At 45.6% G+C, this 26614-nt stretch overlaps 3 protein-coding genes across 5 annotated transcripts; 2 read left to right on the top strand and 1 right to left on the bottom strand.

Moving 5' to 3' along the window:
- The first annotated feature begins 1772 nt into the window (after positions 1 to 1772).
- Positions 1773 to 16437, top strand: Becn1 (beclin 1). Of its 3 annotated transcripts, none has more exons than XM_036196315.1 (12): positions 1773 to 1925; positions 2199 to 2327; positions 5569 to 5636; positions 8772 to 8830; positions 9635 to 9725; positions 9831 to 9967; positions 10084 to 10278; positions 11099 to 11245; positions 13131 to 13280; positions 14206 to 14266; positions 14764 to 14906; positions 15699 to 16437. In XM_036196315.1, exons 2-12 carry the CDS (start codon positions 2201 to 2203, stop codon positions 15865 to 15867), a joined length of 1347 nt encoding a protein of 448 aa, XP_036052208.1. In that variant the 5' UTR covers positions 1773 to 1925; positions 2199 to 2200; the 3' UTR covers positions 15868 to 16437. The 3 variants fall into 3 exon arrangements, with proteins under 3 accessions (XP_036052208.1, XP_036052210.1, XP_036052209.1); XM_036196316.1 differs by lacking the exon at positions 1773 to 1925 and adding an exon at positions 2983 to 3042 and having other exon boundaries at positions 2264 to 2327; XM_036196317.1 differs by lacking the exon at positions 5569 to 5636.
- Positions 16438 to 16747: 310 nt separating this feature from the next.
- On the bottom strand, positions 16748 to 25191 carry Cntd1 (cyclin N-terminal domain containing 1). Its single transcript, XM_036196318.1, has 7 exons — positions 24982 to 25191; positions 20875 to 20950; positions 20460 to 20631; positions 19390 to 19552; positions 18514 to 18658; positions 17768 to 17864; positions 16748 to 17286 (listed from the first exon to the last, which is right to left on the bottom strand). The coding sequence occupies exons 1-7, from the start codon at positions 25148 to 25150 to the stop codon at positions 17119 to 17121; spliced, it is 990 nt and encodes a 329-aa protein (XP_036052211.1). The 5' UTR covers positions 25151 to 25191; the 3' UTR covers positions 16748 to 17118.
- Positions 25192 to 25472: 281 nt separating this feature from the next.
- LOC118589639 (cytochrome c oxidase assembly factor 3 homolog, mitochondrial) lies at positions 25473 to 26473 on the top strand. Its single transcript, XM_036197117.1, has 2 exons — positions 25473 to 25731; positions 25997 to 26473. The coding sequence occupies exons 1-2, from the start codon at positions 25518 to 25520 to the stop codon at positions 26107 to 26109; spliced, it is 327 nt and encodes a 108-aa protein (XP_036053010.1). The 5' UTR covers positions 25473 to 25517; the 3' UTR covers positions 26110 to 26473.
- The last annotated feature ends 141 nt before the right edge of the window (positions 26474 to 26614 follow it).

Raw genomic sequence — 26614 nt, 5'->3', positions numbered from 1 at the left:
ATCACAGGTGTGTGCCTCTGGGTTTGGTCCTCAGCTCCGACACACACACACACACAAAATTAAAATACTTAACATGTATTTACATTGTTGTCATTCTTTCCCACTAGAATGAAGCTCTGAAGGCATAGATAGTTGTCTTTTTTTTTTTTTTATTTTTAAAAATTTATTTATTTATTATTTATCCCTGCAGGCCGGAAGAGGGCACCAGATCTCATTACAAGTGGTTGTGAGCCACCATGTGGTTGACTGAGAATTGAACTCAGGACCTCTGGAAGAGCAGTCAGTGCTCTTAACCTCTGAGCCATCTCTCCAGACTGATTGTTGTCTTTTTTGTTGCTCCTGAATCTCCAATGCCTAGAATAGTCTTTGGCACATGGCAAGCCTCAAGAACTTTGTTGAATAAATAGATATTATTTTACACCTAGGTGTTTATTTCCTTCTCTTTAATAGTTACAGAGTTTCTGTTGAATATGCTATCCCTACAACTTATTTAAACAATCCCATTCTTTTTTCCTGTCTTTTTTTATTTAAAAAAAAATGTATTCATTTTGCAGACCAATCACAGACCCCCCCCTTCCCCTCCTCCCACCCCTATAGCCTCCCCATCTCCCATTCTTTAAAAAAAAATTTTTTTTTAAAGAAAAAGGAGGGAGGGTTGCTTCAGTGACTAAGAGGGCATCCTGGTTTTCCAAAGCATCTGAGTTCAGATTCCCAATACTGGGCAGCTCTCAATGTCTGTAACCCCAGCTCCAGGGGATCCAACACCCTCTTCTGGCCTCACCAGGCAACTGCACTCATCTGTATCTCTTCACTGTTGGTTTGGTTTGGTTTTTCGAGACAGGGTTTCTCTGTATAGCTTTGTGCCTTTCCTGGATCTCGCTCTGTAGCTCAGGCTGGCCTTGAACTCACAAAGATCCACCTGCCTTTGCCTCCCAAGTGCTGGGATTAAAGGCGTGTGCCACTACCGCCCGGCCTGTTTTGGGTTTTTGAGACAGGTTTTTCTGTGTAGTCTTGGCTGTTCAGGAACTCTCTCTGTAGACCCTCGAACTCACAGAGATCCACCTGCCTATGCTTGTCACATACTAAATCTGTCCGTATCCTTAGTGTATTTTTTAATTCTGTTCTGGTTCATTGACCCATCTATTCCTGAACCAACACAAAAATGAGTGAGTATATCTGTCTCTGTAGGGGGTGGGAGGGCCTTATGGGCTCTACTACTGAACCACATCTCAGTTCCCCTCAATGATTTAGCTTTATAATTTTATAAAACTTCCCCAAATCCGAAAGTGCTGAACATTTCCTAATTAATAATTGGATTTTTAAAAAAGGCTTGTATGATCTCCAAAACAGGATGCTCAACCCTTTACCACTATCACCGTCTTATTTACATTTTATTATACATAGTAAATGTGTGTATATATATATAAAATTTACCATCCTGCCGAATGCACTCCCTCAGAGGGGTTCAAAAGACAACTTGAATCTCCTAAAAGACACCTTAAAAACTGACACCAGAACAAACCAAAAACAAGCAAGCAAACAAACAACAACAACAAAAACCCTTGACACCGAAGGAATAATAGAAGTGGCTCCACTTGGAAGTTAACACGTCTAAATTCTTAGGACTCTCCATCAGAGCAGAGCATGGGCGGCTTCAGCCCAGCGGCCGGCGCATGCTGCGCTTCCCCTCTCCGCCTCTGGATGGCGCCCCGAGCCGGGTGAGCAGGGATCTGGACCAGGGCTCCTTGCGTCAGCAGCCGTCAAGACGTCACGTCTGGTCCCGGGCGGAAGTCTTCAGCTAGCAGACCGGGAAGTAGCTGAAGACCCGGCGATGGGAACTCTGGAGGTCTCGCTCCGGGGCGGACCCGAGGCTCCCGTGCCCCCGCGGTAGAGCGAGCCTGGGCGGCGGGCTCTGGGGTCCTGAGGTGAAGAGCGTCGGGGCCTGAAATGAGACCTTAGGAAGAAGCCCAGGGACCCTGACAGTCGCTTTCATGGCCCCTTCCCCGGCCCGGGAGTCCCCACTGCTTAGCCTGGCTCTGCCCCGGAAGCAGGTCCTCTGGGTGTCATACCACTCCCAGAGGGAAAGGCGCGGACCGGGATTTTCCTCTTTACCTCCACCACCGGGGCAGAGGGTGGCCTCGGGTCCGAGCTTCAAGGGCGCAATTGTTCTTAATATCCTCTTCTCTCCGCTGCCGCAGGCATGGAGGGGTCTAAGGCGTCCAGCAGCACTATGCAGGTGAGCTTCGTGTGCCAGCGCTGCAGCCAGCCTCTGAAACTGGACACGAGCTTCAAGATCCTGGACCGAGTCACCATCCAGGAACTTACAGGTCAGCAGGACCCTTGGGAAGAGGGTGGTCAAGAACGTGGGAAATGGGCAACTTTAGGGACATTGGTCTTGTGGTGGCAGTCTCTGGTTTTCGGTTTCCTCATCAGGGATCTAAGAGTTCTGACACTGTCTCCAGAGCAAAGGAAAATATCCACATATAACAAACAGTATTTCTTGAGTGAGGACTTACAGTGTACCGAGCGCATTCTATTTATTATTTCCTTTAGACCCTGAAGCAATGCTTGTGGAAACCAGGCGTGGTGGCTCATATCCATAATTGTATCACTTGGGGGCTGAAGCAAGAGCTACCTCAAGTTCCAGGCCAGTTTGGGATACATACAGAATGAGGCCCTGTTTCTAAAAAACAAAAGGAATAGAGAAGTGCCATGGTTGCATCCTTTTACAGGTGAAGAATTGGAGTTTAGAGAGGTCAAGTGACTTAGACTCTTCTGAGGTCCACCTAAGTTTGGGAGTCTTGAAGTCTGAAGAAGTGAGAGGTCATTAGAGTCTAAACAAGCTCATGGACATGGCATTAGGCTTTGTTGGAGCTCTCTATACCTTGGTTTATTTTCTTCATTATTACAGTTATTTATGTGCATGAGTGTTTTGCTAACATGTGTATGTCTCTCCACCACATGAACGCCTGGTGCCTGAAGAGGCCAGAAGAGGGTGTTTGATCCCCTGAACCGGAGCTATGGGCGGTTGTAAGCAACCTTGTGAGTGCTGGAAATTGAACCCAGGTCCTCTGTAGGAGCAACAAGTGCTCTAAACTGCTAAATGATCTGTCCAGCCCCTATTTTCTTCTTACTTTTATTTTTTATTTTTATACAGAGTCTCACTCTGTAGCCATTGCTGGCCTCAAGCTCATAGAGATTGTCCTGCCTCTGCCTTCTTAGTTCTGGGACTAAATGCATGCACCACCACATCAGGCTTATACTTCACATTTTTGTTTTGTTTCAAGACAGGGTTTCTCTGTGTAGTTTTGGTGCCTGGCCTGGATCTCGTGCTGTAGCCCAGTCTGGCCTCGAACTCACAGAGATCCGCCTGGTTCTGCCTCCCCAGTGCTGTGATCAAAGGCATGTGTCACTGCCACCCCACCTATTTTTCCACATTTTTAAAGGTAAATTGCTGTATATTGAAAGTATAAGAAAGGTAAAGACGGGACCCATGCTTCATCTCCCAGGTGTTGGAGTAAAAGCATGTGTTACCATGCCCAGTTTTATATATTTTTTAACTTTTCGGTACATTTTAAAAACCTGATACATTTGTGGATACCATTTGATGTTTTAATATAATTTTAAAATCAGGGCTAGCACATTTGTCTCTTCCAACATTTACTATTTCCATGAGGTAAAAACATTCCTAAGCCGGGCGGTGGTGGCGCATGCCTTTAATCCCAGCACTCGGGAGGCAGAGCCAGGCAGATCTCTGTGAGTTGGAGGCCAGCCTGGGCTACAAGTGAGTTCCAGGAAAGGCACAAAAGCTACACAGAGAAACCCTGTCTCAAAAAACAAAACAAAACAAAAACATTCCTAATCTTCCCTTCTGGCTTTTCAGGGCTGTGCAGTGACTATTGCTACCCATGGTCACCACTGTACAATAGAATGCTAGAACTCATTTCTCCTACCTAACTGGCCTGTTGGCCTTTACACATCTCTCTCACACCTGCAGCCCCTAGGAACTGGTGCAGCCCCATCATTTTGCTCTCAACATGAATGAGATGAACTGCAGAGAAATGAGATCATTCAGTGCTTGCTTTTCTGTGCATGGGTAGTTTCATTTAATGTATGTCTAAATGACAGGAGTTCGTGCTTTAAAACACATAGCTGAGTCGATTTCTGCTGTGTGTATATTAGCTATGTTTTTGTAGTTGCTGATCTGTCTTTGAGATAGAGTCCTACTACATAACCCAGGCTGGCTTTAAACACATGATTGGCTTTTCTCTGCCTCCAAAGCACTAGGATTATAGCCATGTACCTGGCTCTCCTCTCCCAATGCCAGGGTTTGAGACTAGGGCCTAGCTCATGCTAGACAAGTGTTCTACCAGTTAACCACACTCCCAACTCTACATTCTTGATACATGGATACAGACAGGTTATAGCTTCCCAGGAATTTCTTTCATTCCTTCCCAGTTATGCTACCCCTTGTGATGGAAAAGGGACGGAGGGATGGTTTTGTGGCTAGGGGAGCTTACTGCTCTTCCAGAGGATCTGAGTTCAGTTCCTACATCAGGTCACTCACAACTGCTTATAACTCCATTTCCAGGTGATCTGACACCTTCTTCCTGTCCACAGTCCCTACACTAAGGTGCACAACCTCATACTCAGACATACACACATACACATAATTTTCTAAAAGTTTTAAATACATAATGAGTTCCTACATGCCCATCACCTAGTTTCAACAATTACTGAAACATGATCAATCCTCTCTACCCTGACATACCTTGAAGTAAATGGCTAGGACATAAAGACTGTAACTCTTTCTGTATAACTGTTGTTTCTTGAACTCACAGAGGTCCGCCTGCCTCTGCCTCCCGAGTGCTGGGATTAAAGGCGTGCGCCACCACTGCCCGGCTCTGTGTGACTCTTAATGTCATGATACCCATGTGCTTTTAGAATTTTAACATTCTCATAAGAAGAAGGGGAAGAAAACTGATCTTTCTTTAGGTAAAGATTTAAAAAAAAAAAAAAAAAAAGGCCACAGTGGCACGAATCTTTAGTCCCAGCATTCAGGAGACAGGCAATTGTATCTCTGTGAGTTCAAGACCAGTCTGGTCTGTCTACATAGTTCCAACCTTGTGGGTGCTGGGAATCAAAGCCAGGTCCTCTGCAAGAGCAACAAGTGCTCTAAACTGCTAAATGATCTGTCCAGCCCCTATTTTCTTCTTTTTAAAAAACATTTTGGGTTGGGGATTTAGCTCAGTGGTAGAGCACTTACTAAGGCCCTGGGTTGATCCTCAGCTCAAAAACAAAAAACAAAACAAAAACAAAAACATTTTATTTTTATTTTTAGACAGAGTCTTACTCTATAGCCATTGGCTGGCATCAAACTCATAGAGATTGTCTTGCCTCTGCCTCCTGAGTACACAGTGAGACCCTGTCTAGAGAGAGAGAGAGAGAGAGAGAGATTATGGTAGGGTTGGGGCTGGTAATGCGGCCATTTTGGGTTCTTTCCCATGCTTTGGGAAGCTCTCCTGCTTTGGTAAGACTGTTCTGACCCAGGATTTTCCTTGCCCTTAGCTCCATTACTTACCACAGCCCAGGCGAAACCAGGAGAGACCCAGGAGGAAGAGGCTCACTCAGGAGAGGTAAAAGGAGGATCCTCCCCCACCCTCCTCACGATAAGCTAAATGGGAGGGCAACATGAAAACACGGGGTACAGACTGGATTGCTGCAGAACATTTGGTGCCCCAGACTTTGGGGTTAATAATAAAGACTGGTTAATAGATATCCCAGCCAGACATGGGGTTGCCAACCTGTAATCCCAGCACTTGGGAGACAGAGGCAGGTGGATCTCTGTGAGTACGAGGTCAACCTGGTCTACAAAGTGAGTTCCAGGACAGCCAGGGCTACACAGAGAAACCCTGTCTTGAAAAACCACACACACACACACACACACACACACACACACACACACACACACAAAAGATGATGATGATGGTGAAGAGATATTCCAGCAAAACACTGTGCATTGTGTTGCTCACCTGTAATCTTAGCATTTGAGAGGCTGAGGCCCTGAGGGTCATGAAGTGGAGGCCAGCCTTGGCTACATGATGAATTCCAGACCAGCCTGAGATACATATATCAAAAACAAAACAAAAATAGGGGCTGGGTTGTAGTTTAGTTAGTTAGCAGAGAGCTTGCCTATCATGCACAAAGCCCTGGTTTTGAGCCCTAGCATCACATTAACTGGCACAGAGGCAGGAGGGTCAGAAGTTCAAAGGCATTTTTATGTTTGTAGCAGGTTTGATGTCAGCCCAGTATATATGATACCCTACCTCCAAAACAACAAACAGAAAGGCAGTTAAGGACTGGGGTTATAGCTCTGGGGTGTGCTTGCCACAGTCAATCAACACCCCCCCACCCCCACTGCAGAAAAAGAAAGAAAAAAGTTGCTCATGGTCAGTCCACTATGGGTCATTGGAGGTACCAAAGTGTACCCCAAGGCATAGGGTTACTGAATAAGGCATCCATTAAAAAACACAATTATAGCCAAGCAATGATGATACATGCTTTTAATCCTGGCACTTAGAAGGCAGAGCCAGGAGGATCTCTGTGAGTTCAAGGCCAGCCTGGTCTCCAGAGCGAGTTCAGGACAGCCAGGACTACTCAGAGAAACCCTGTCTTGGGGGGATGGGGAGCACACGATGGGACATGGACGGACATGACAATGACACACGACAGTAACAACAACAAAAGTATAAGGCCATCAAGATGGTTCAGTGGGTATGGGTGCTTGCCACCCATCCATCCAGACCACCTGAGTTTGTGTGTGCACTTGTGCACACACATACACACACCAATAAACAAGTATTTTTAAAATGGTTAAAAAAATGTGGTTATAGATCAATATAGTGGTTCTTGTAATTCTAGCTCAGAGCCTTACAATCTGAGTTCAAACCCTGGACCCCACACAGCAGAATGACAGGATAGCTGACTAAGTTGCCCTTTGTGCTATAGCATGTGCACACACCCACACAAATAGAGTGTAATTTTTAAAAGTAAATGACTAAGGCCACAGATGGGCTGTGTATTTGGGTTGCTCCAGGGCATTCTTGGTTCATATCTTCTATTCTCTATAGTTAGTCTCCATTCCTCTCTGTTCACAAACATATTTTGTTTGGACAGTGGGTTGTATGTTTACCATAGACATAACAGATCAGCAGTGTTAGAATACATGTCATTTTAAAATTTTAATGCTGTCAGTGATAAAGCTGGGGTGTAGTTCAGTGATAGAGCCCTTGCTTTGTTTGCATGGGCTATGCGCAGTGATGGTAATAAAATAACAATAATAATAATAATAATAATAATAATAATAATAGAAGAGATGGTTTTCGTTAATAAAGATAGATGTTTGGAGTTGCTTTTCTTTTGCGGGGAGCAGCTCATTGTTTAAGTAGAAGTGACTTATTTGGGAGAGCATCCTAGGGGACTCTAGTAGGAAGCAGAAAAGGGAGATGGGAAGGGAAGGAAGCCTAGGAAGAAGACCTAGTCAAGCCCCGGTGGGCATCTGGGGCTCCATTCTGTGGAGCAGCTCCCTGGTAGAGGGCGTTGGCTTCACCCCCAAGATTTATCTTGCCAGAGTAATGAGGCAGTATATCCACCTGGCCATCTGTCATCAGGAAAGCAATCCTGAAGTGCATGGGGGGGCTGTTAATTCTGGCCACATGCTCTGCATGCAGCGTAGGACGCAGGGGCTGAGAAAACCTGCCAAGAAGCAAAAGAGGCAGGCAGCTGCAGCCAGGGGTACTATAAAATGTTGAGTATGAAGAAATTTTGTACAAATGTTGACAGGAGGCATGCAGTCCTGGTACTGGGGCCCACTGCTTTCTTTCAAGTGCACTAAAGTAAACATTGTTTTCCTTTCTAAAAAGAAAAAACGTAAGTGGTCTACTTTGTGCTATGGCAGGCTTCATTTCACTCTGTCCTGCCTTTTTCTTTGTATCATGATTTAGGGTGTTTGCTTCTCTAACTGGTAAGTGTTGAGAAAATGCAAATTACCACAAATAAAGTGTAGTATCCTTAGGAAATGCTGTTCCCCACCAAAGAATGCAATCATCAACTTATACTTGGAAGTAGTCAGTGCCATGGACCCTTTCTTAGTTCACATATACAAAGACTGTGTGGGTCTCCACCTTTGTGTTTGAGACAGTCTTTAGCCTGGACCTGATCACTTGCAGATTAGGCTGGCTGGCTGCTTAGGCCGGGGGTGGGAGTGGCAGGATTGGGGGGAGGGGTAGGAAGATCTGCCAGTTCTGCAATTACAGGTGCACACCACCCTGCTTACCCTCTTTTCTTTTTTGTTTTGTGTGTGTGTGTGTGGGGGGGGTTGTTGTTGTTGTTTTGGTTTGTTTGTTTCAGGGACTGGGTCTCATATCACCCTGGCTGGCTCCTGAGCTATGTAGACAAGTCTGGCCTTAAACTCACAGAAACCTACCTGTCTCTGCCTCTCAGAGTGTTGGGAGCAAAGGCATGTGTCACCATGCCCCATTTATTTGTTTGTTTAACTGGGGATCTGAACTTGGACCCTCTTCCTTGAATAGAAAGAGTGGTATTTACTTAGCCATCTCCCAGCCCAGACACTACCCACTTCTTCAGTTGCTCTGGTTCATCAAGTTTTGTGGTTATCAATCTAAGCTAAAGTCAAATAGTCTCAGGCTTTGGGGGAAATAGATTCCAGTTTAGGTTGCCAGAATTCTAATGCTTTCTCATTTCTTTCTCAGGAGCCATTTGTTGAAGCTCGCCAGGATGGTGTCTCTCGAAGAGTCATCCCCCCAGCCAGGTGCTTACTAGTCCTCAGTCCCCTGTTCCTTGCCAACGGCCAAGGGGTTTAATTAAACCAGGGATTAGGACTTGGGCCCAGGTGACGTAGATGAATTATCATCTAGTCTTTTGGCTCGTTTAGGAAAGGTGTGTTCCCTTCTACATGACCTTTCAGCTTTGATTTTTTTTCCTTCTTTTTTCCTCTGTAGCCATTCCCACAGTGAGAAGGGTTAGTACCACTACTGTTGAAGAAGTGAAGGATGTTGAGGGAATGATTGAGATGGGTTCTTGAGAAGTTTTTTAGTAGTACTTGTTAGATGTTCAGGTTCTTAGTACTCATGAATGTAGCAGGTAAAAGTTGCTGTCAAGAAGTGTAATATTAAGCCGGGCGATGGTGGCGCACGCCTGTAATCCCAGCACTCGGGAGGCAGAGCCAGGCAGATCTCTGTGAGTTTGAGGCCAGCCTGGGCTACCAAGTGAGTTCCAGGAAAGGCACAAAGCTACACAGAGAAACCCTGTCTCGAAAAACCAAAAAAAAAAAAAAAACAAAAGGTCTTTCTTGATTCTCCTTCCTTTCTGCTGTAAACATACAGATCAATTTTTGATGTCCCTCTCTCTCCTTAGTCCATCCAGGCTAACCTGCTGAGTAGTGCCCCTGTGGAAGACCAGCATGGCCTTCCCTTGGGAGATAGGTGTCCCTGGGCGGTCCAGTCGGGCTAGGAGTGGGTATGAACCTTGAGGCCCCTCAGCCAGTGTTTGAGCAGTAGGTGGAGGAGGCCTCTCTGCTCCCTCATGTGGCCCATGGGTGGGGGGCTATCTGCAGGATGATGTCTACAGAAAGCGCTAATAGCTTCACTCTGATCGGGGAGGCATCTGATGGTGGCACCATGGAGAATCTCAGCCGAAGACTCAAGGCAAGTTGGCCTCGCTTCACTGTCAAGAGTTATGTGTAGTTGTTAGAGGGATTGGCTGGGCAGATAGCCCAGGTCGGGCCCTAGCTGACTGTCCCATGCTTCCAGGTCACTGGAGACCTTTTTGACATCATGTCGGGTCAGACAGATGTGGATCACCCACTGTGTGAGGAATGCACAGATACTCTCTTAGACCAGCTGGACACTCAGCTCAATGTCACTGAAAATGAATGTCAGAACTACAAGTAAGTACCTCCAGGGCCAGGGAGACTGCTGGGCCCTTGGGACTCCAGAGCACTGCTCCCTCAGGCACGTGGGACAACAGACGCCCTCTAGTCAGCAGACCTCATGTGCTTGGCAGACGCTGTTTGGAGATCCTCGAGCAGATGAATGGGGACGACAGTGAACAGCTGCAGAGGGAACTGAAAGAGCTGGCCTTAGAGGAGGAGAGGCTGATCCAGGAGCTAGAGGATGTGGAAAAAAACCGCCAGGTAGTGGCAGAAAACCTGGAGAAGGTCCAGGCTGAGGCGGAGAGACTGGATCAGGAGGAAGCTCAGTGAGTGCCTGCCCTGCTCTTCTGCCTTCCTGCCTCTAGCCCCAGGAGAGGGAATGGTTTCCAGCTGAACATGTCTGATTAGGTCAGCTGTCAGTGCCGGTCTGCTCCAAATCCTGCATGTTGTTTCTGGGCTTGTGTCCACGAGTGGGGGGGGGGGCATGGATGGAGACTTGACATAATAAGTGAAGAAAGGATGTTGTTAGTTAAGTAGAGTGATGGCACCAGGGATCTGAAAGCATCCCTTGGGTCAGTTAAGTGGTTCAGTGGGCTAAAGCACTTCCTGTCAAGTTCAGTCCTTGAGACCCACTTGGTGGAGGAGAGCCAACTCCCACCCACACACAGACAAATCAGTGTCATCAGAGACCCAGTCTTTTTGGTTTTTTGAGACAGGGTTTCTCTGAGTAGCCTTGGCTGCCCTGGATCTCACTCTGTAGACCAGACTGGCTTCGAACTCAGGAGATCCACCTGCCTCTGCCTCCTGAGTGCTGGGACTAAAGACATTCGCCACCATGTCTGGCTAAGAGACCCACTCTTAACTTAATTATTTCATGTCTGAAAAAAATAAAAAATACGGAAGTTTTTTTTGTCATAGTTCACAAGAGTCCTTTTTTTTTCTTCTGTATTTTTAAATATGGACATCTGGAATTTGAGACATTTTTATACCTTGTAGGCAAAATTCCTCTGAGAGGAATCAGTGCCAAATGTAGAGTTCTGTAATTAGACATAACTACACCAGTAGAACAAATCCTTCAACAGAATGATGGGAAAGAGCTGGCAACCTCCACGGTCTGCCTTTTATGGTTCCCTTGGCTGCTCACAGGTACCAGCGAGAATACAGTGAATTTAAAAGACAGCAGCTGGAGCTGGATGATGAGCTGAAGAGTGTAGAAAACCAGATGCGGTATGCCCAGATGCAGCTGGATAAGCTGAAGAAAACCAACGTCTTTAATGCAACCTTCCATATCTGGTAATGAGCGCTGGGGGGTTGGGGGAGGCACATCTGGGAGGCATTTCACATCTGTTAGCAACCTGCCAGGGTGACCACCTCCCCATAGAAGAGGCACTGTAGGTCATCTTCCCCAAGCCAGGTGTACGTCACTCCTTGTGACAGGATAGGCATAATGTGTGGTGTGTGTGTGCGCACTCGAGTGTGCACAAGACTCTAGAGTGCTTAGCCAAGCAGTAGTGGTTTGCAACTTTAATCCCAACACTCTGGAGGCAGAGGCAGGAGGATCTCTGAGTTTGAGGCCAGCCTGGTCTACACAGAGTGAGTTCCAGCACATCCAAGGCTACACAGAGAAACTTTGTCTTAGAATAAACAAAAAATAAAACAAAACAAAAACCACCAGGAGGGTTGGGGATTTAGCTCAGTGGTAGAGCGCTTGCCTAGCTTGCCCTGGGTTCGGTCCTCAGCTCCGGCAAAAAAACAAAACAAAAGCCAACAGGAGTTTAGTGGTGTCTGCCCACCAAATCCTGTGGCCTGGTGCTGCTTTGAAACTTGTATTATGTTCATGTGTGTGGGTGTCTGCCTTCATATATGTCACTGTACCACATGCATGCCTAGGACTCACAGAGACCAAATGAGGTGGTCAGACCCCTTGGGATAGGAGTAACAGAAAGTTGTGAGCTCAGTGTGGGTATAGGGAATCAAATCTGGGTCCTGTGGAAGAGTAGCCAGTGGTCCTAACAGCTGAGCCATCTCTCTAGCCCTGGTGCTGATTATAAACCTCAGGCTCATTCATATATTGATCATGAATTAGTAACTGCTGAGTGTCTGCTGTGTGGAGATTACTGTGCTAAGCACCGGGAGAGCACAGCAGACACTATACAGTGCACTAGTCACTTATTCCCTGGAAAGAAGGCATAAGTTATGGGCCTGTGTGATGCAGTGGGACACCGGGCCCAGCGTGCTGGGGGAACATGACAGGGTACCTTCTCATTTGGGGAAGCTGCAGGGAACACTTCACCCAGAGAAGGCCAACATGACTGAGGGGTGAAATAGATGTCTACAGAGGAGGAGTTGTTCTGACAAAGAGAACATCGTGTGCAAAGAAACAGGAGCAAGGGAGAGGCAGGTTGAAAGAACTAAAAGATCTTCTTATGACTGAAGGTTGAGTATAAAGGGGCACGGGGCGGATATGAAACTGGAGAATTACCATTCTTAAGGTGTTTGGAATTGATCCCAAAGGCAGAGGGAATTACTGAAGCATTTCAAACAGGGACATGGCATGAGTACATTTGCATCTGTGGATGGTAGAAATAACCTGGGAGGAGGTTTGTCGCTGGGACTGCGAACTGGGAGAGAATAGCAGCACCGAGATGGAGGGAAGTGGGCAGACTGCAGACAAGTGGGGGTGCTAGAGAGATGCTCCGCAGCGCGTGAGAGCAGGTGTTGCTCCTGCAGAGAACTTGTTCAGTTTCCAACACCCACATGGTGGATGACAACCATCTGTAACCCCAGTTCCAGGAAATCCAACAGGCATGCATTGGTGCAAATTCATGCATGCAGCAAAACATTCATACACATAAGTAAAAGTAAATAAATCTAAAAGAGAGAAAGGTAGGAGGCAGACTCAGTGGAGCCTGGTGGGTTTGTTTGGCTTTGATATTTGTTTTTGTTTGTTTTTCATTTGGGAAGGAGCGTGAGAGTATTCAATGACTCAGTTCTGCTTGGACATCAAAACAGCAGGGGAAAGATGATGCTTTAGGTTTGGGGCAGCCAAGGAAAGCTTAGATATATGCATCTGAAGATAAGGAAAAGAATTTATGCTAGGTTTTAGGTGAAAATGGGAAATCTCCAATGTTTTATAATCTCTATTTCTCCCCTGATCCCCTTTTGCCCTTCTCTGTAGGCACAGTGGACAATTTGGCACAATCAATAACTTCAGACTAGGTCGCTTACCCAGTGTTCCTGTGGAGTGGAATGAAATCAATGCTGCCTGGGGTCAGACAGTGTTGCTGCTCCATGCGCTAGCCAATAAGATGGGTCTGAAATTTCAGAGGTGAGAAAATGCAGCTCTTCCATAGCACCTTGGGTGAGGTGTGTCTTTGACGTAATCTGTCTATACCACATGGTACTGCTCCACTATGGCAAGAGCCCTTGCTGCCAGCAGACAGAATTTCCTGTGGGTGAAGGGCCTGTGCACTGGTTCCCTTCAGCACAGGGCTCTTGCCTATGATGTCATGGAGCAATCGTCATCAAACTGGGTAACTCCAGCAGTGGTCCCAAAAGTCTCCAGAACCTAATTTTCCCTCATGAAGTTTCAGTGTTTGCTTTTACAAACCTACCAGCGTGTTCAACCTTTTGATACTTTGACATGATATTGTGGTCTACAAATGTGTTGAACCTCATTCATAGCTATCCTGGAACAAGGGCAATCCACAGGCTTCAAGTTGTACACACCTTCTAAACCAAAGTACCGGGCACAGTGCTGAACACTTGTAATGTCAGTACTAGGAGAGTTTAGGCAGGAGGATCAAAAGTTCAAGGTCAGCCTGGCCTACGTAGGGAGACCCTGTCATTTTAAAAACAAAACAAAGCTAAAACACTATTGATAAATACCCTGTTATATAATAAAGGAAATCTTTTTAGTTAAGTCTTTAAACATGGACTCTATAGGGAGTTGGAGGTAGGTGGGAATAATAATAATAAAGTCCTTGGTTAAGATGCAGCTTGAAGCTGGGCGGTGGTGGCGCACGCCTTTAATCCCAGCACTGGGGAGGCAGAGGCAGGCAGATCTCTGTGAGTTCGAGGCCAGCCTGGGCTACCAAGTAAATCCCAGGAAAGGAACAAAGCTACACAGAGAAACCCTGTCTCAAAAAAACAAACAAACAAACAAAAAAGCGGATTGAAAATTACTGGGTTGCAACTTGCAATAATCACTGTAGGAGGAGTCCTGTAGCCATCTCTCTGCATCTCCACTTTAGGTACCGACTTGTTCCCTATGGAAATCATTCATATCTGGAGTCTCTGACAGACAAGTCTAAGGTACTCTGGGAGTTAGAGTTCTTGTTTATCCTAACAAAATGGGTTCATTTGGGGCCTAGAGATGTAGCTTGGAGATAAAGCATTTGCTTAAAGTACATAAGACCTTGTGTTTCAAAAAAAGGTTTAGTTTCCAGACCTGTTGACATTTTTCAGTTTCTTTCTCAGAGTATCTCATAAGGAGCCAACATCTTACTCAGACTTAGCTCTTTGGAGTTGATAGAGAAAATTCAGGTTCCTACAACAGCCTGTTGAGAAAGGGTCTGGGCAGATCAGAGGAGAGCATGCACTTGAGGGTGGGAATATACTGGAGTTCAGTAAATTTCCATTGGTAGGTAGCTGTGTGAGTGGATTTTGACCAGGGCTGTTGGAGTTGTTGAAGGTGATAGAAGACATCAGTCAACTGTAATGCATGTTCTGGCGGGTGCAGACAAAGCTTGGGTGGTTGGAGGGCAGGGAATGACAGGGACATGCCCAAAGCCAGTGCTCTTCTTGGGCAGGAGTTGCCGTTATACTGTTCCGGGGGATTGCGGTTTTTCTGGGACAACAAGTTTGACCATGCAATGGTAGCTTTTCTCGACTGTGTGCAGCAGTTCAAAGAAGAGGTGGAGAAAGGCGAGACACGATTTTGTCTTCCATACAGGTGAGAGTTCACTCTTATCCTCTTAGGGCTCAGTGAACTAGTAGCAGGGACTAAACTGAATTAAAGGGCCAGTGAATGAAAACAGATGGGGAAACGGCAAGCAAGAAAACAGTGCACAGTCACATGACACTGATGGGCAAGGACTGATTAGATATCGCAAGCAGAACAGAGTGCAGCCCCCTGGTCCCTGCAGTAAAAGAAAATGGGGATTTTCTTGGCACAGAGCTCAGGTTTGCAGGCTCATTTCTGAAAGGCTTTTCATGCAGCCTTTGGAAATATACAAGAATGCTTCTCTTAGTGTAGCAGCCCAGCATAGAGACTGAGTTTGAGAGCCAAGTGAGATGGGCACACCTATAATCCCAGCACTCAGGAGGCTGAGGCAGGAAAGAAGTGTGATTTGAAAGGTCGGTTTGTGTTTCGTAGTGAGAAAAGGAGAAAAGGTGAACTTTCTCATACCCTAGTACGGAGTTTCCCTTCCTTTTGCTTCCCTTTCTGCCCCAAGTTCAGGGATGCCTAGGCAGACAGTGAAGAGTACCGTGACCTTCACTCCCCTCCTGCTCCAGACTTCTCATGTGTGGGTGTGTGTCCTGTCCTTGTACTCTGCAGTGACAATGACAGCCTTCATTTTAGGGTTTCAGGCAAACCCAGAATACACACTGGCAGCAGTTCTCTGCCAAGTGTTCTCCATTAGATAAATGACGTGACTGGTCTCATGACCCCGTCCCTGCCCATTTGCCTGAGCTGACTTAACTTGGATCTGTTTCTAATGAGCCCTGCTCTGTCCATCTGCAGGATGGATGTGGAGAAAGGCAAGATTGAAGATACTGGAGGCAGTGGCGGCTCCTATTCCATCAAAACGCAGTTTAACTCGGAGGAGCAATGGACGAAAGCACTCAAGTTCATGCTGACGAATCTTAAGTGGGGTCTTGCTTGGGTGTCCTCACAGTTCTATAACAAGTGACTTATTCCCTAGGGGATGTTTGCCTTTAAGGTTTTATATTTGGTTTGGTTTGGAAGATGCTTTAAATTAAATCTGGGTGATATTAAACTACATGTTTACAATACCAAAAGAAACAAAAGCCACTTTATTTTAAAATGCCCTATGACAGATAGTTTCCAGAGCGACAAAACGCCATGGACAGCAAACAGCCCTTGCCATGGTTTTCGCTCAACCCAATGTTTTCCTCCCCCCCCCCCAAAACAACTAATTTAAATTTGCTTTTTTTTTTTTTTTAAAGTTAGTTAAATTGACATTGATGTGTTTTCACTGGATATTATCTCTCAACTTCCTGCACTTAAAATATGAAACAGAAAAGTTTTGAGATGATGTTGGTGGCACACAGCTGGATGATGTGGGAAAAGGACAACTGGGTCAGAAGCTGGAAGTTTAACTCTTTCCTCACACAGTTCTAGTATTGAATGCCTACTCTGCTATCTGTTAGAATTACAAAATGGTGTTTGATACTGTTTGAGGCATGGAGAGATTTAATTATTTGTAATAAAGGATTTGCTATGGTCTGTTAATTACCAAGAGGTGTGATGGTAAGATTTTCCTTAAAACTGAGATTTTGTATTCTGGAAGAATTGAGTTCCAGTCAGTTTTGTAGAAATTCTTTTGAAACATGTTTTAGTTTAAAAAATAAAATAGTAAGCCAGGCATGATGGTACTTACTCCCAGAACTCAGGAGGCAGAGGCAAGTGGATCTCTGAATTCCAGCCCAGTCTGGTATGTACAGTGAGTTGCAAGCCAGCCACGGCCAAATAGTGAGATCCTGTCTCAAAAAAAAAAAAAAAAAAAAAAAAAAGAGAGAAAGAATGAATGAACAGTTGTTGGGTAGCAAAGGAAGAAAGGCTACTTCTGAGATACCAGTCAAAGTCATTCGAAAGTCTGTTTTAAAACTCTGGGTAATACTTATCTCTATATCTGATGTTCCCAATTAATCAGATTAAATTAAGAAATATTATATGTCTTGTCAAACAAAAATGAACCAATTTCATAATCTAACTCTCTCCAATTCTTTGATGTTTTTAGCCTGCTATGACACAAGAGGACATGTTTGTCCACCATAACTCTCTGATATAGAAAAAAAGTGCCTGAAATTGGAATACAAAGTACTGTTCAAAGGAAACTTGGAACTTTTGTACCCTGAGTATGAAAGTAAACGAGGAGGAGGAGGATACAGTGACAGGCTGTGTGGCGGGTTAGCCAGCCTCATGTGTTAGAGGACTCAGCAGTCCGCAGAGCTCTGGCGGCCTTGTGGGGAACAGGCTGCTGTTGCCCAGGAGTGTTGGTTCCCACGCTGTGAGTCAGGATTGCATAAGAGAACTCAGCAATGCTTTCCCAGGCAATGCTAGTGATGCTCTGCAAGTGTCCTACAACCTTCAGAAAGACAGGGTCTGATTACTAGACGATCTCAGCATATTAGTGCACAAACACTCTCCTGCACACACAAACATAACTACTTCTTGACATATTCTCCCAAGCCTAACAAGCTCTCATTTTTCTGAACACAAAATTAAATCCAGATTCCTAGGTTTGCTGATGGCCAAGTGTCATGGCCCTGATAGTGTTAACATGGACTCTCTAGTTAGTTGTTTCCCTCTGTTACAGTTAGAACAGTGGGTGATAATTACAAAGAGAGATAACAAACTGAACTTGAGCCTCCATTTCCAGTTTCATAGAAGAAAATGGGAACACTTCCATCCTGCTCTAGTTTCCCAGCCCTCCTTCTTGACTGTTCACCCAGTCCCTGGGTCCTGGCACTTCTCTTCTGCAGACTGTCCTCTGTTCCTTTAACTGATGGGGAATGCTTTCCATTAAACAACTTCTGACCATGCTGGCCCTGCTCGGTGGTGCGTACCTGGCTCCAACATTCATGGTTTTGGATGAAAGCGCTTGCTGCAATGATTCCAACTGCCAACAGCATGAAGTCTTCCTTCACAGAGATAAACTTTTCCCTGGATAATGAAAACCAGATTAATTTTGGAAGTAGTATGAGATGTGACTCTAAAGTCCAGGGTCATAGAGCTTCAGCTGTGAGTTGTTCACGTTGCTCATCCTGGACTTTTGGACCCAGAAAGAAGTGGTCAGGTCATAGCTGATCTGTCCCATTGTCCCCCAGCTCAACTAGGATTAAAGCATGCACCTGTGTCCTGGGTGGCTGATAGGCCTTTTATTTTTCCAGCTCCCTTCCAAACAACTAATTGTGAGGCTTTGGCCAGTCTGACTTGACAGTAATCAAATACTTTTGTCCAAGTTACAGCCATGTGACGGGCTTTGCCCCCTCAAGTGACTATAAAAGCAATCCAGTACTCTCAAATTTTAACTAATTGCAAAAGAAGAACTAGAAAAGAATGTTAATTGTTTGAAGTAATTTACATTTAATAGTAAAAACCTTTAGAGTTTTCCTGATTGGGTTAGTCATCAGCATGTGAGCCACATAATGAAGTCAGTAAGAACCAATTAACCTGTGTTTTCTCAGTGCTGGGTATTGAATTTCCTGGGCAAGTATTACATTAAGCTCCAAGCCCCAAAGGCCTCATATCCATATGATGAGTCCCCTACTACAAAACCCTGGAAGGAGCCTACCCTAGAAAAGTTTCTTACCCTTGCAGCTGACTGGGTGTAGAATTCTCAATTGAAGCCCTCAGCAGGCTCCCATATATGGGTTCATGCAGAAGATAGACCAGGTCAAGGAGGGTCAGACAAGTTGCATGCAGTTGTGTGGCTGGGACCAAACAGCCATTGTACCCTACACAGAGTTTGGGCATGAAAGAGAGCATGAAGTTGTGTTCTCTAGTCATAATCTTGGGACATACTGCTGATACATTGCTAATGTGCTTCCTGATTGTTACATACTACTATGAAAGCTCTGTTAGCAGAAGGTCAGTTTTATTTTATTTGAGACAGGGTCTCGCTGTGTAGCCCTGTCTGGCTTGAACTTTGTGTAGACCAGGCTGGCCTCAAGCTTAGAAACCCACCTGCCTCCCAACTGTTGGTATTAAAGTTATGTGTCTGGCCAGAGGTTAATTTTAAAGAACAGATCTCCATCTGTAATACAAATATACGATTACAGTACAGTTGTTCTGACTTGTGCTTCTCCATAAACCCAGCTCTTGGATCCTGCCATAAGAAATGCCTAATGAGCCCAACATGGTGATGCACACCTTTAATCCCAGCACTTGGGAGGCCAGCCTAGTCTACAAAGAGAATTCCAAGGCAGCCAGGGCTGTTACACAAAGAAACCTTGTCTCCAAAACAAAAAAGCAAGTGCCTAATGAATCCAAATAGAAATCAGGTGCTGAGACCTCTGAGCTACCTTCCCTGACTATGCTGGGGGAATGTTTTCAGCCATCCAGAAACACACAGGCTTCTTACTGCTCCTCATTGGTAGGTTGTCTCCTGTTCCCAAATTCCTGGGCACATTTGTATTCCCCTCTGGAAGTCTCCAGCCCACATCTCCTGACACATTTAATAAAGTACCTAGAACTTCAAGAAGCATCTCCACATATGCCAGAGGAGTGGGCAGATTTATTTGGAAGTTCAGGGACTTCAAAACATCAAGCTCTGATTCTAGCAATTCTTCTTTGGTGCATATATAACCAAGAGCCTGGAGGAAATTCAGGACTGTAATGTTGCTGATTATCTGAGGCAAAAAACAACAACAACAACAACAACAAAAAAAAAAAAACAGAGGAAAGATGTCAGCTGTCAGGATGCAGGTCATACGTCTCAACAGCGTCCACAGAACACTTCAAGGCCACACCAGTCTTCTCTCTTGGTAATCCACTAAATCATGCAAGCGGGATTATTTGCAGTTAGACCAGGGTTCTCCCTTCTCCATGCTGGGTTCCCCTCCCATTCTGCCTGTTCCTTTCTCCCTGCCCTCCCTAGTTCTGCTTCAATTTTCTCTGTCTCCACTATCTCCCACCTACCAACTTCAATAATTCATTTTCTCTAAATAAACTTCCTTGACTCCCCAAGCTGATGAGGTTCCCTCTTAGCCCTGGGTTTACACTAACATCACCTTTTCACCTTGTTTACACCTATGCCTTTTCCCATTGGGTAAGGGATTCCTTGAGAGCACAGGCAATATTTTTTACTGTGGTAGCTAGCCATGGTATCTACTGAAACATCTAGCCATAGAAGAAACTCAATAAATATTTGCTGAACGAATGGTTTTTACTGTACAGGCACTGGATAGTAGTAATGTGGAAACATTGTATCCTTTTTAGGTGTAAAATTTTCCTTTAATGCTGATAGACATGTTGGTAATTCAGGTACCTTATGTAAACTGTCCTTAAGTCCAAGGGGAGGAAAGGTGACCTGTATGAATGACGGCATCTGTCCAGCAGTTATACTTTGGGAACAGAACTTCGGGCTATTTAATAACTGCCTGTGTGACCGTGTGTGGATTCAGGGGGTATGCTTAGGAAGCGTAATTACGCTCTGGAATTTCCACATGAGTAGTACCACCTAGCTTAGAAGCGGGTTTCCCACAGCCACCTACCCTGAGTGCTTTCCTTTCAACACTCAGGTGCCCAGCTCCTTACTTTGTAGTGGAAAGACAGTTTGCTGGCCAGCTGGACGCAGGACACCACGCGCAGTGTGAACTTGTTGAAAAGCTGCTCTTTCAGAGTCCTCCAGTTCTGCAGTTCTGTCTTACCATCTCTCAGCTGGACTGTGGCTTGCCGACAGATGTTCTCTGCCTGCTTCACCATAAACCTGTAAAGGAAGAAAGGGATGGAGAGTAAAATCACAATCACACCAACCAAAGGGACTCTGTGCTGTAGACATGCTCCACTGATCCTGTTGGTAACAGATGCTGGCTAGGAGGTCTACATTTGCAAGTCAAAGAAGGGCGCAAGGCCAGCTTCTAGGTAAGGGGCAACTAGCGCTGTGGAAAGATCTAGGCACCAGCCCATTCTGAGGGGCACTAACACAAAGGCCTTCTGCAACAGGCTTTACCTTTCTAGGATTTCTACAGCCTGGTAGCTCACAGATTTCTCCAGACACCATTGTTCAGACAGGAGAAAAACAAACTCTGCCAAAACAGGAGAGAAGAGCTTAATTCACAAGATGCAACCCAAGCCACTCTGTGAACTCGGCATTGTGTAAGAGCTGTGACGGGCGAGGAGAGGGCAGGGTCAGGAGGTGAGAAAGACGAGACCTGAGCAACCAAAGCCCAGCTTAGTTCCCTTTGCTGCCAGTAGGCAGATCAGAGGCATGGGAGGGGGCCGACTCAGCGCCAGGGTCAAGGGCTTACCAAGCTCCTTCCGTGACCCTTGAGCCTTCCTGTGAGTCTCAGCTGATAAAAGGTTTGGTCAGTTACACACAAACATACCCGAGCTGGCCTAGTTGGTCTCTACCTCCTGCTGGGAACCCCTAGCTTCATGGAAGATTCTTGGATGGATGAAGAACCCTAACCCCTATATTCTGTTTTCAGTGGAATGTTGGCAGGAACAGAAAGGTCTCTCCTGGAGCTTCAACAGTCTTTATGACACTGTTTGTTTAGTAACCACCCTCTGCATGTTTAGTAACCACCCTCTGCAGAACTCCCATTGCTTTACAAACACAATTCACCTTGCAGCTGGTCACCACCTCTCCACCACCAGTTTGTTGTGTAAATCTCTATTGTTACTGTGGACTGACTTGTTTGGAAGGAACGTCCCCTGACTCAGAGAACACAACCCACTTTAGAGGGGAAGACTCATTGAGAGGCTGGGAGGGTAAGATACTTTGGCAAGATTTTATCCTGCTTCGTTTTTCTTTGAAAGAGCAGCCTCAGATAAAATTCTATTTAGTTTGCAATATCATTAGAGGGTGGAAACAGGGTAAATGTCAGTTCTCAGTAAAGAAAACTGCAGATCCAAGAACCTTTATCATTGATCAGCAAAGAATTACAGATCGGAGATCCTTGATCTCAGCCTGTATGCACATAATCATATTGTCATATGTCTTCCAAGAAAATCTGACTTTCTTAGAGGAGAAACAATTTATCGGGTATGATGGCAAATGCCTGTAATTTCAGCAGGTGGAGGCAGGAGGATCAGGAGTTCAAGGACATCTTCACTTACATAGTAAATTGAAGGCTAGACTGGACTACATGAAACCCAGTCTCAAAAAAATTTTTTTAAACCTACAAAAAAAACCAAAGTCAAGCTACCAAAACACAATTTAACAATATACTCAGCACAAGTTACATATAGCTTTATACACAAAGCTTTGTTACAAAGACCACAGCCCTGCTAACACTCTCCATTGAGGAACAGAACTGAACACAGCTGTATGTTACCAGCCAGACCACTGTCTTTTTATTTGCTGGACCTTGGGCTTTGTTTCCTCGTTCAGGGGATACTTGTTCCCAGATCTTTGATTTTGTTTTGGATTTGTTAGGACTTATTCAGAGAACTGTTTCTGGTTTTTTATTTTAGTTTCTCAAGGAAACCAAGTTTGGTTTAGGCAGAAAGAACCATGTCACATCTTGCTCTTGTTTCCACCTCCTCCACTTAACATGCTCAGATGGACTACCCCATACAAGATCTTCTCGTCTCTGAGATACAGCTCCACCTCGCCATCTCGGCACGGCTGAGTTTCTTTAATGCTTGACTCCTGCAACTTCTACTTCATCATTCGCTCCCTGAACAAAATTTCTGCCTTTTCCTCCACTTTTCCCAGTTTGCTCAAATTATTGTGCCAAAAGTCAGCAAATTTTCCAAACTGTAAAATAACATGGTACTCTTCCAACCTTTATTTCTGTTGATACCCTGGAAGCATCTGAGACTGCTGACCACCACCCTTCCCAACCCTCCTGGTGGCTTCAAAAATGTTTGGTTCTATGCCTGTCTCCCCAACTACTGTTTGTTGGTGGATTTTTTTTTTTTTTTGCTTTGTTTATTATTTTACTTTTTAAAAGGTTTTAAAAAATTGTATATGTGTGTGTGAGTGCAGTGCCTTTGGTGGTCAGAGGAAGTTGTTGGATCCCCTGGAGCTGGAGTTAGAGGCAATTGTGAGCTGCCTCATGTGGGTTGCAGGGGACTGAATTTAGGTGCCCTGGAGGAGCAGCACAAGCTCTTAACTATTGAGCCTTCTCTCCAGTCCCTTATTTTATGTGTATGTGTGTGGGACTGAGCATGTATGTGCACTACATTCATGCAAGTGTCTGCAGAGATCAAAAGAACAGATTGGAACTGGAGTTATGGGTGATTTCCGACTGTCCATGTGGATGCTGGAAACCAAACCCGGATCCTCTGGAAAAGTAGCAAGTGCTCTTAACTGCTGAGCCATCTTTCCAGACTCTTGGTTTGGTTTTTGAGATGGGGTACTGGTGTATCTTAGGCTAGGCTAACCTGAGACTCATTATGTAGTTCACTTTGGCCTAGAATTTGCAATCCTCCTGCCTCAGCTTACTGGGATTACTGCATGGGCCACTACATGCAGCTCATTGTTTATTGACTCTTCCCTAAGCACAAAATGTTTCTCTAAGGAATTGCCCTTGACCTGCTTCTCTTCTCTCCTTCTTGGAGTATCATGAAAATAATTTAAAAACCGTTATTTCTAGTTCTGACCTTTTAAAATAATCTGCTATTAACCTTCTTCTGGATGATCTTCAAATATCTTAAACTCAGTAGATCCAAATCAAAACAATTTTCCCCTCAAACAAAAGTCACATTTCTGTATTTTTGTATTTCACATGTGTGTGGATGTAGCTCTCTTAGTGGCACCGCAATGTTCCCAGGCCCTGGCTCAGCCCTTGGACAGTCATCTTTACCTTCTTTATTTCTTACATGAAGATTTGGCTTTCTAGATTTTTGTCTCTGGGACATTTTAAATCCATTCTTGTCACACACACACACACACACACACACACACACACACACACACGTTATCACTCTTTGACTACAGATGGGCTCCTCTAGTCCACCTTCTCCAGTCAAGTCCATCCTTTATACATACAAAAATCATTTTTAACAAGGCAAAAATTACAGCCACACTGCTTTCTCACTTAAATTTCAGTGTCTTCATGCTGGAAAGATGGCTTAGCAGTTAAGAGCGCTGCTCTTCCAGATCTGAGTTCAGTTTCCAGCACCCACATCAGGTGGCTCACAACTGCCTATAATTCCAGTTTCAGAGGATCTAACACCCTCTTCTGGCTTATTCTAGCCCCAAGTATACACATGGTGCATATATACACATGCTGGCAAAACACCCATACACATACAATAGATTAAATTACAAATTTTAGTAACTTTCATTTTCCTGCTAAACCAAGTATAAAGACCTCCCCGTTGACATTCAGATTTCTACTTGAAATATCTCCAAACTACTTTCTTGGTCTTAATTTCTATTGCTTTTCTACATGCTCTGGTCCAACTGGGCTACAACTGTACCCTCCACTCCCTCTCCCCATGCCTGCCTTTCAAAGCAAAGCTTTATTCATGGTATCCTGTTCTGGTAGAGATGCGATTCCCTCTATCTTCAATCAAAATGTCACCATTCATTCAAGGTGTACCTCAAATGTCACTATCCCTGGACCGCAGCTTATCACTCCTTTAAATGTTCACAATAGCTTGTATCCTCTATGCCAATTATTCTAACCATACTTGTACCTACTTGTTTGTATAATCTCCCCACCCAAAGTACACAGGTTGAGAGCAGTGACTATATTGCTGTTTCATCTTCCCATCCCAGGCAATGTCAATAATAAGCACTCTAAGCATATTTACAAAAAGAAGTGTAAAACTCTGCACAAGGCCACACGCCTTTAAATCCCACCACTTGGGAGCTAGAGACAGGCGGATCTCTGTGAGTTGGAGGCTAGCCTGGGCTACAGGGAGAGTTCCAGGCCAGGACTCTACAGTAAGACCTTGTCTCAAAAAAAGAACAAGAGAAAGGCCGGGGTTGGGGTGTGTGGGGGGGGGGTGGGGGCCTTATCAAGAGTAAGAGTGCTGGTAAGCCTCGTCCATCACTTACAAGCCCCACGACCTAGTATAGAAAGAGTACAAACAAAATATATTTGAGTGGGAAAACAAACAAAGGTCAGTGCTCCCAGGACTCCCCACTCTGCATGCACACCCACGATCCGGGTCTCCCTGAAGCTGCCCGTCCGTGCCGCGGCCTCCTTCACTGCTTGCTCATTCTGCTGGGCCAAGTGAAGCAGAGCGTTTTCGATGGTCTCTGTGGGAACTGCTCCAAACTGGAAGCCGCTGGAGCTGGCTAGTCTTGGCCGCATGGGGCCTTCCATAGTCAGAAGTCTTCCGGAGCCCTGGGACAGTCCACGGGATGCACAAAATTATTTCCAGAATCTTCTGCCACGCCTCGGATTCTTCCTTTCCTTCCAAAGTTTGTCCTTGCCTCGAATCTGAGGAAGACGTAATTCCCACCACAGCCTCGAACTATCAGCAGCTTTTCGCGCCCCAACTGCCACGAAGCGCTCAGCCAATCAGAAAACACAACCGCTTCACGCCTTCCCTGCCCCTCCTCTAGGGCAGAGAGACCCTGTCTCTACCCAGAAAACGCCACGAGGACTACAACTCCCAGAGTCCCTTGCGGCGGTCAGACTCCTATTCCCGGCGAGTTCCGGGCTGGGCGGCTTAGGGAGGAGCAGCAACATGGCGGCCTCCGGAGCTGGTGACCCTCTGAATGCTAAGGATGGAAATGCCCCGTTCGCTCAGCGCATCGACCCATCGCGGGACAAATTGACCCCTGCGCAACTGCAGTATATGAGGCAGGTGCAGCTTTCCCAGTGGCAGAAAACACTGCCACAGCGGCGGACCCGGAACATCGTGACCGGCCTGGGCATCGGGGCCCTGGTATTAGCTATTTGTATCCGTCCTGCTATACCACTTATCGGGCTAGGGACAAGGGAACGATACGTGTAGCCTTTTATGTGTGGGCCAAAATGGGGTTAATACCCAATCTTACTATATGTACGCTGCTCTTAGTGGTTTCGTAATAACAGTGGAGTTAAAGGTTCAAAAGGAGCAAAAAAAGGGTGGCACTCCGAAATCATTAATTCAGGGTATTAACAAGGGTGGTAGAAGGAAGGAATGTCCATATGCTTTGTGGTTTCCTGAACCCACCCCGCCAGATGGTTACACCTTCTATTCAGTGGCTCAGGAACGTTTCCTTGATGAGCTGGAAGATGAAGCCAAAGCAGCCAGAGCCCGAGCTCTTGAGAGGGAGAGAGCGGCAGGACCCTAACTGTACGGACCATCTTCAAACTGCTGGAGCCCCTGTACACGTTACATGACGCCTGGTGAGCTCACAGCATCGCTGGTGTCCTAACTTCGGACGATGATTGAGCCTAAGAAGCCAGAGACTGTGCATTTGGCCACTGCCAAAGGGGGCTTGCTCATTTTACAGGCAGTTTGTACAGTTACTCAGCCTTATTTCCTTGTTTGAGAGGTATGCGACCTTGCCTTTCCCCAAACTTTGTGGTTTACCCCTTCACCTCCCAGGGGCCCAACTGTTAAGGGGGAGGGTGTGGCTTATCTGCAAAGTTGGAACCTAAAGTGGGAAAGGTAGGGTCAAGTTAAGAGTAATAAAATGAGTCATCTCTCCTGAAGCCAAGCTAGTGTGTGGGGGCCCGAGAGACACATGGCACCTCATGCTGGAAAGCTCCCTGGCAGTAGCTGCAGTGGTGGCATTGCCCCAGGGAGCTGTAAATGTTTAACTAGAATTACTTTTTCCGTGAGATCTTTCCACC

The sequence above is a fragment of the Onychomys torridus genome, chromosome 8, assembly GCF_903995425.1.
Source record: "Onychomys torridus chromosome 8, mOncTor1.1, whole genome shotgun sequence".
NCBI lineage: Eukaryota > Metazoa > Chordata > Mammalia > Rodentia > Cricetidae > Onychomys > Onychomys torridus.
This window is presented reverse-complemented; position numbering and strand designations above follow the sequence as displayed.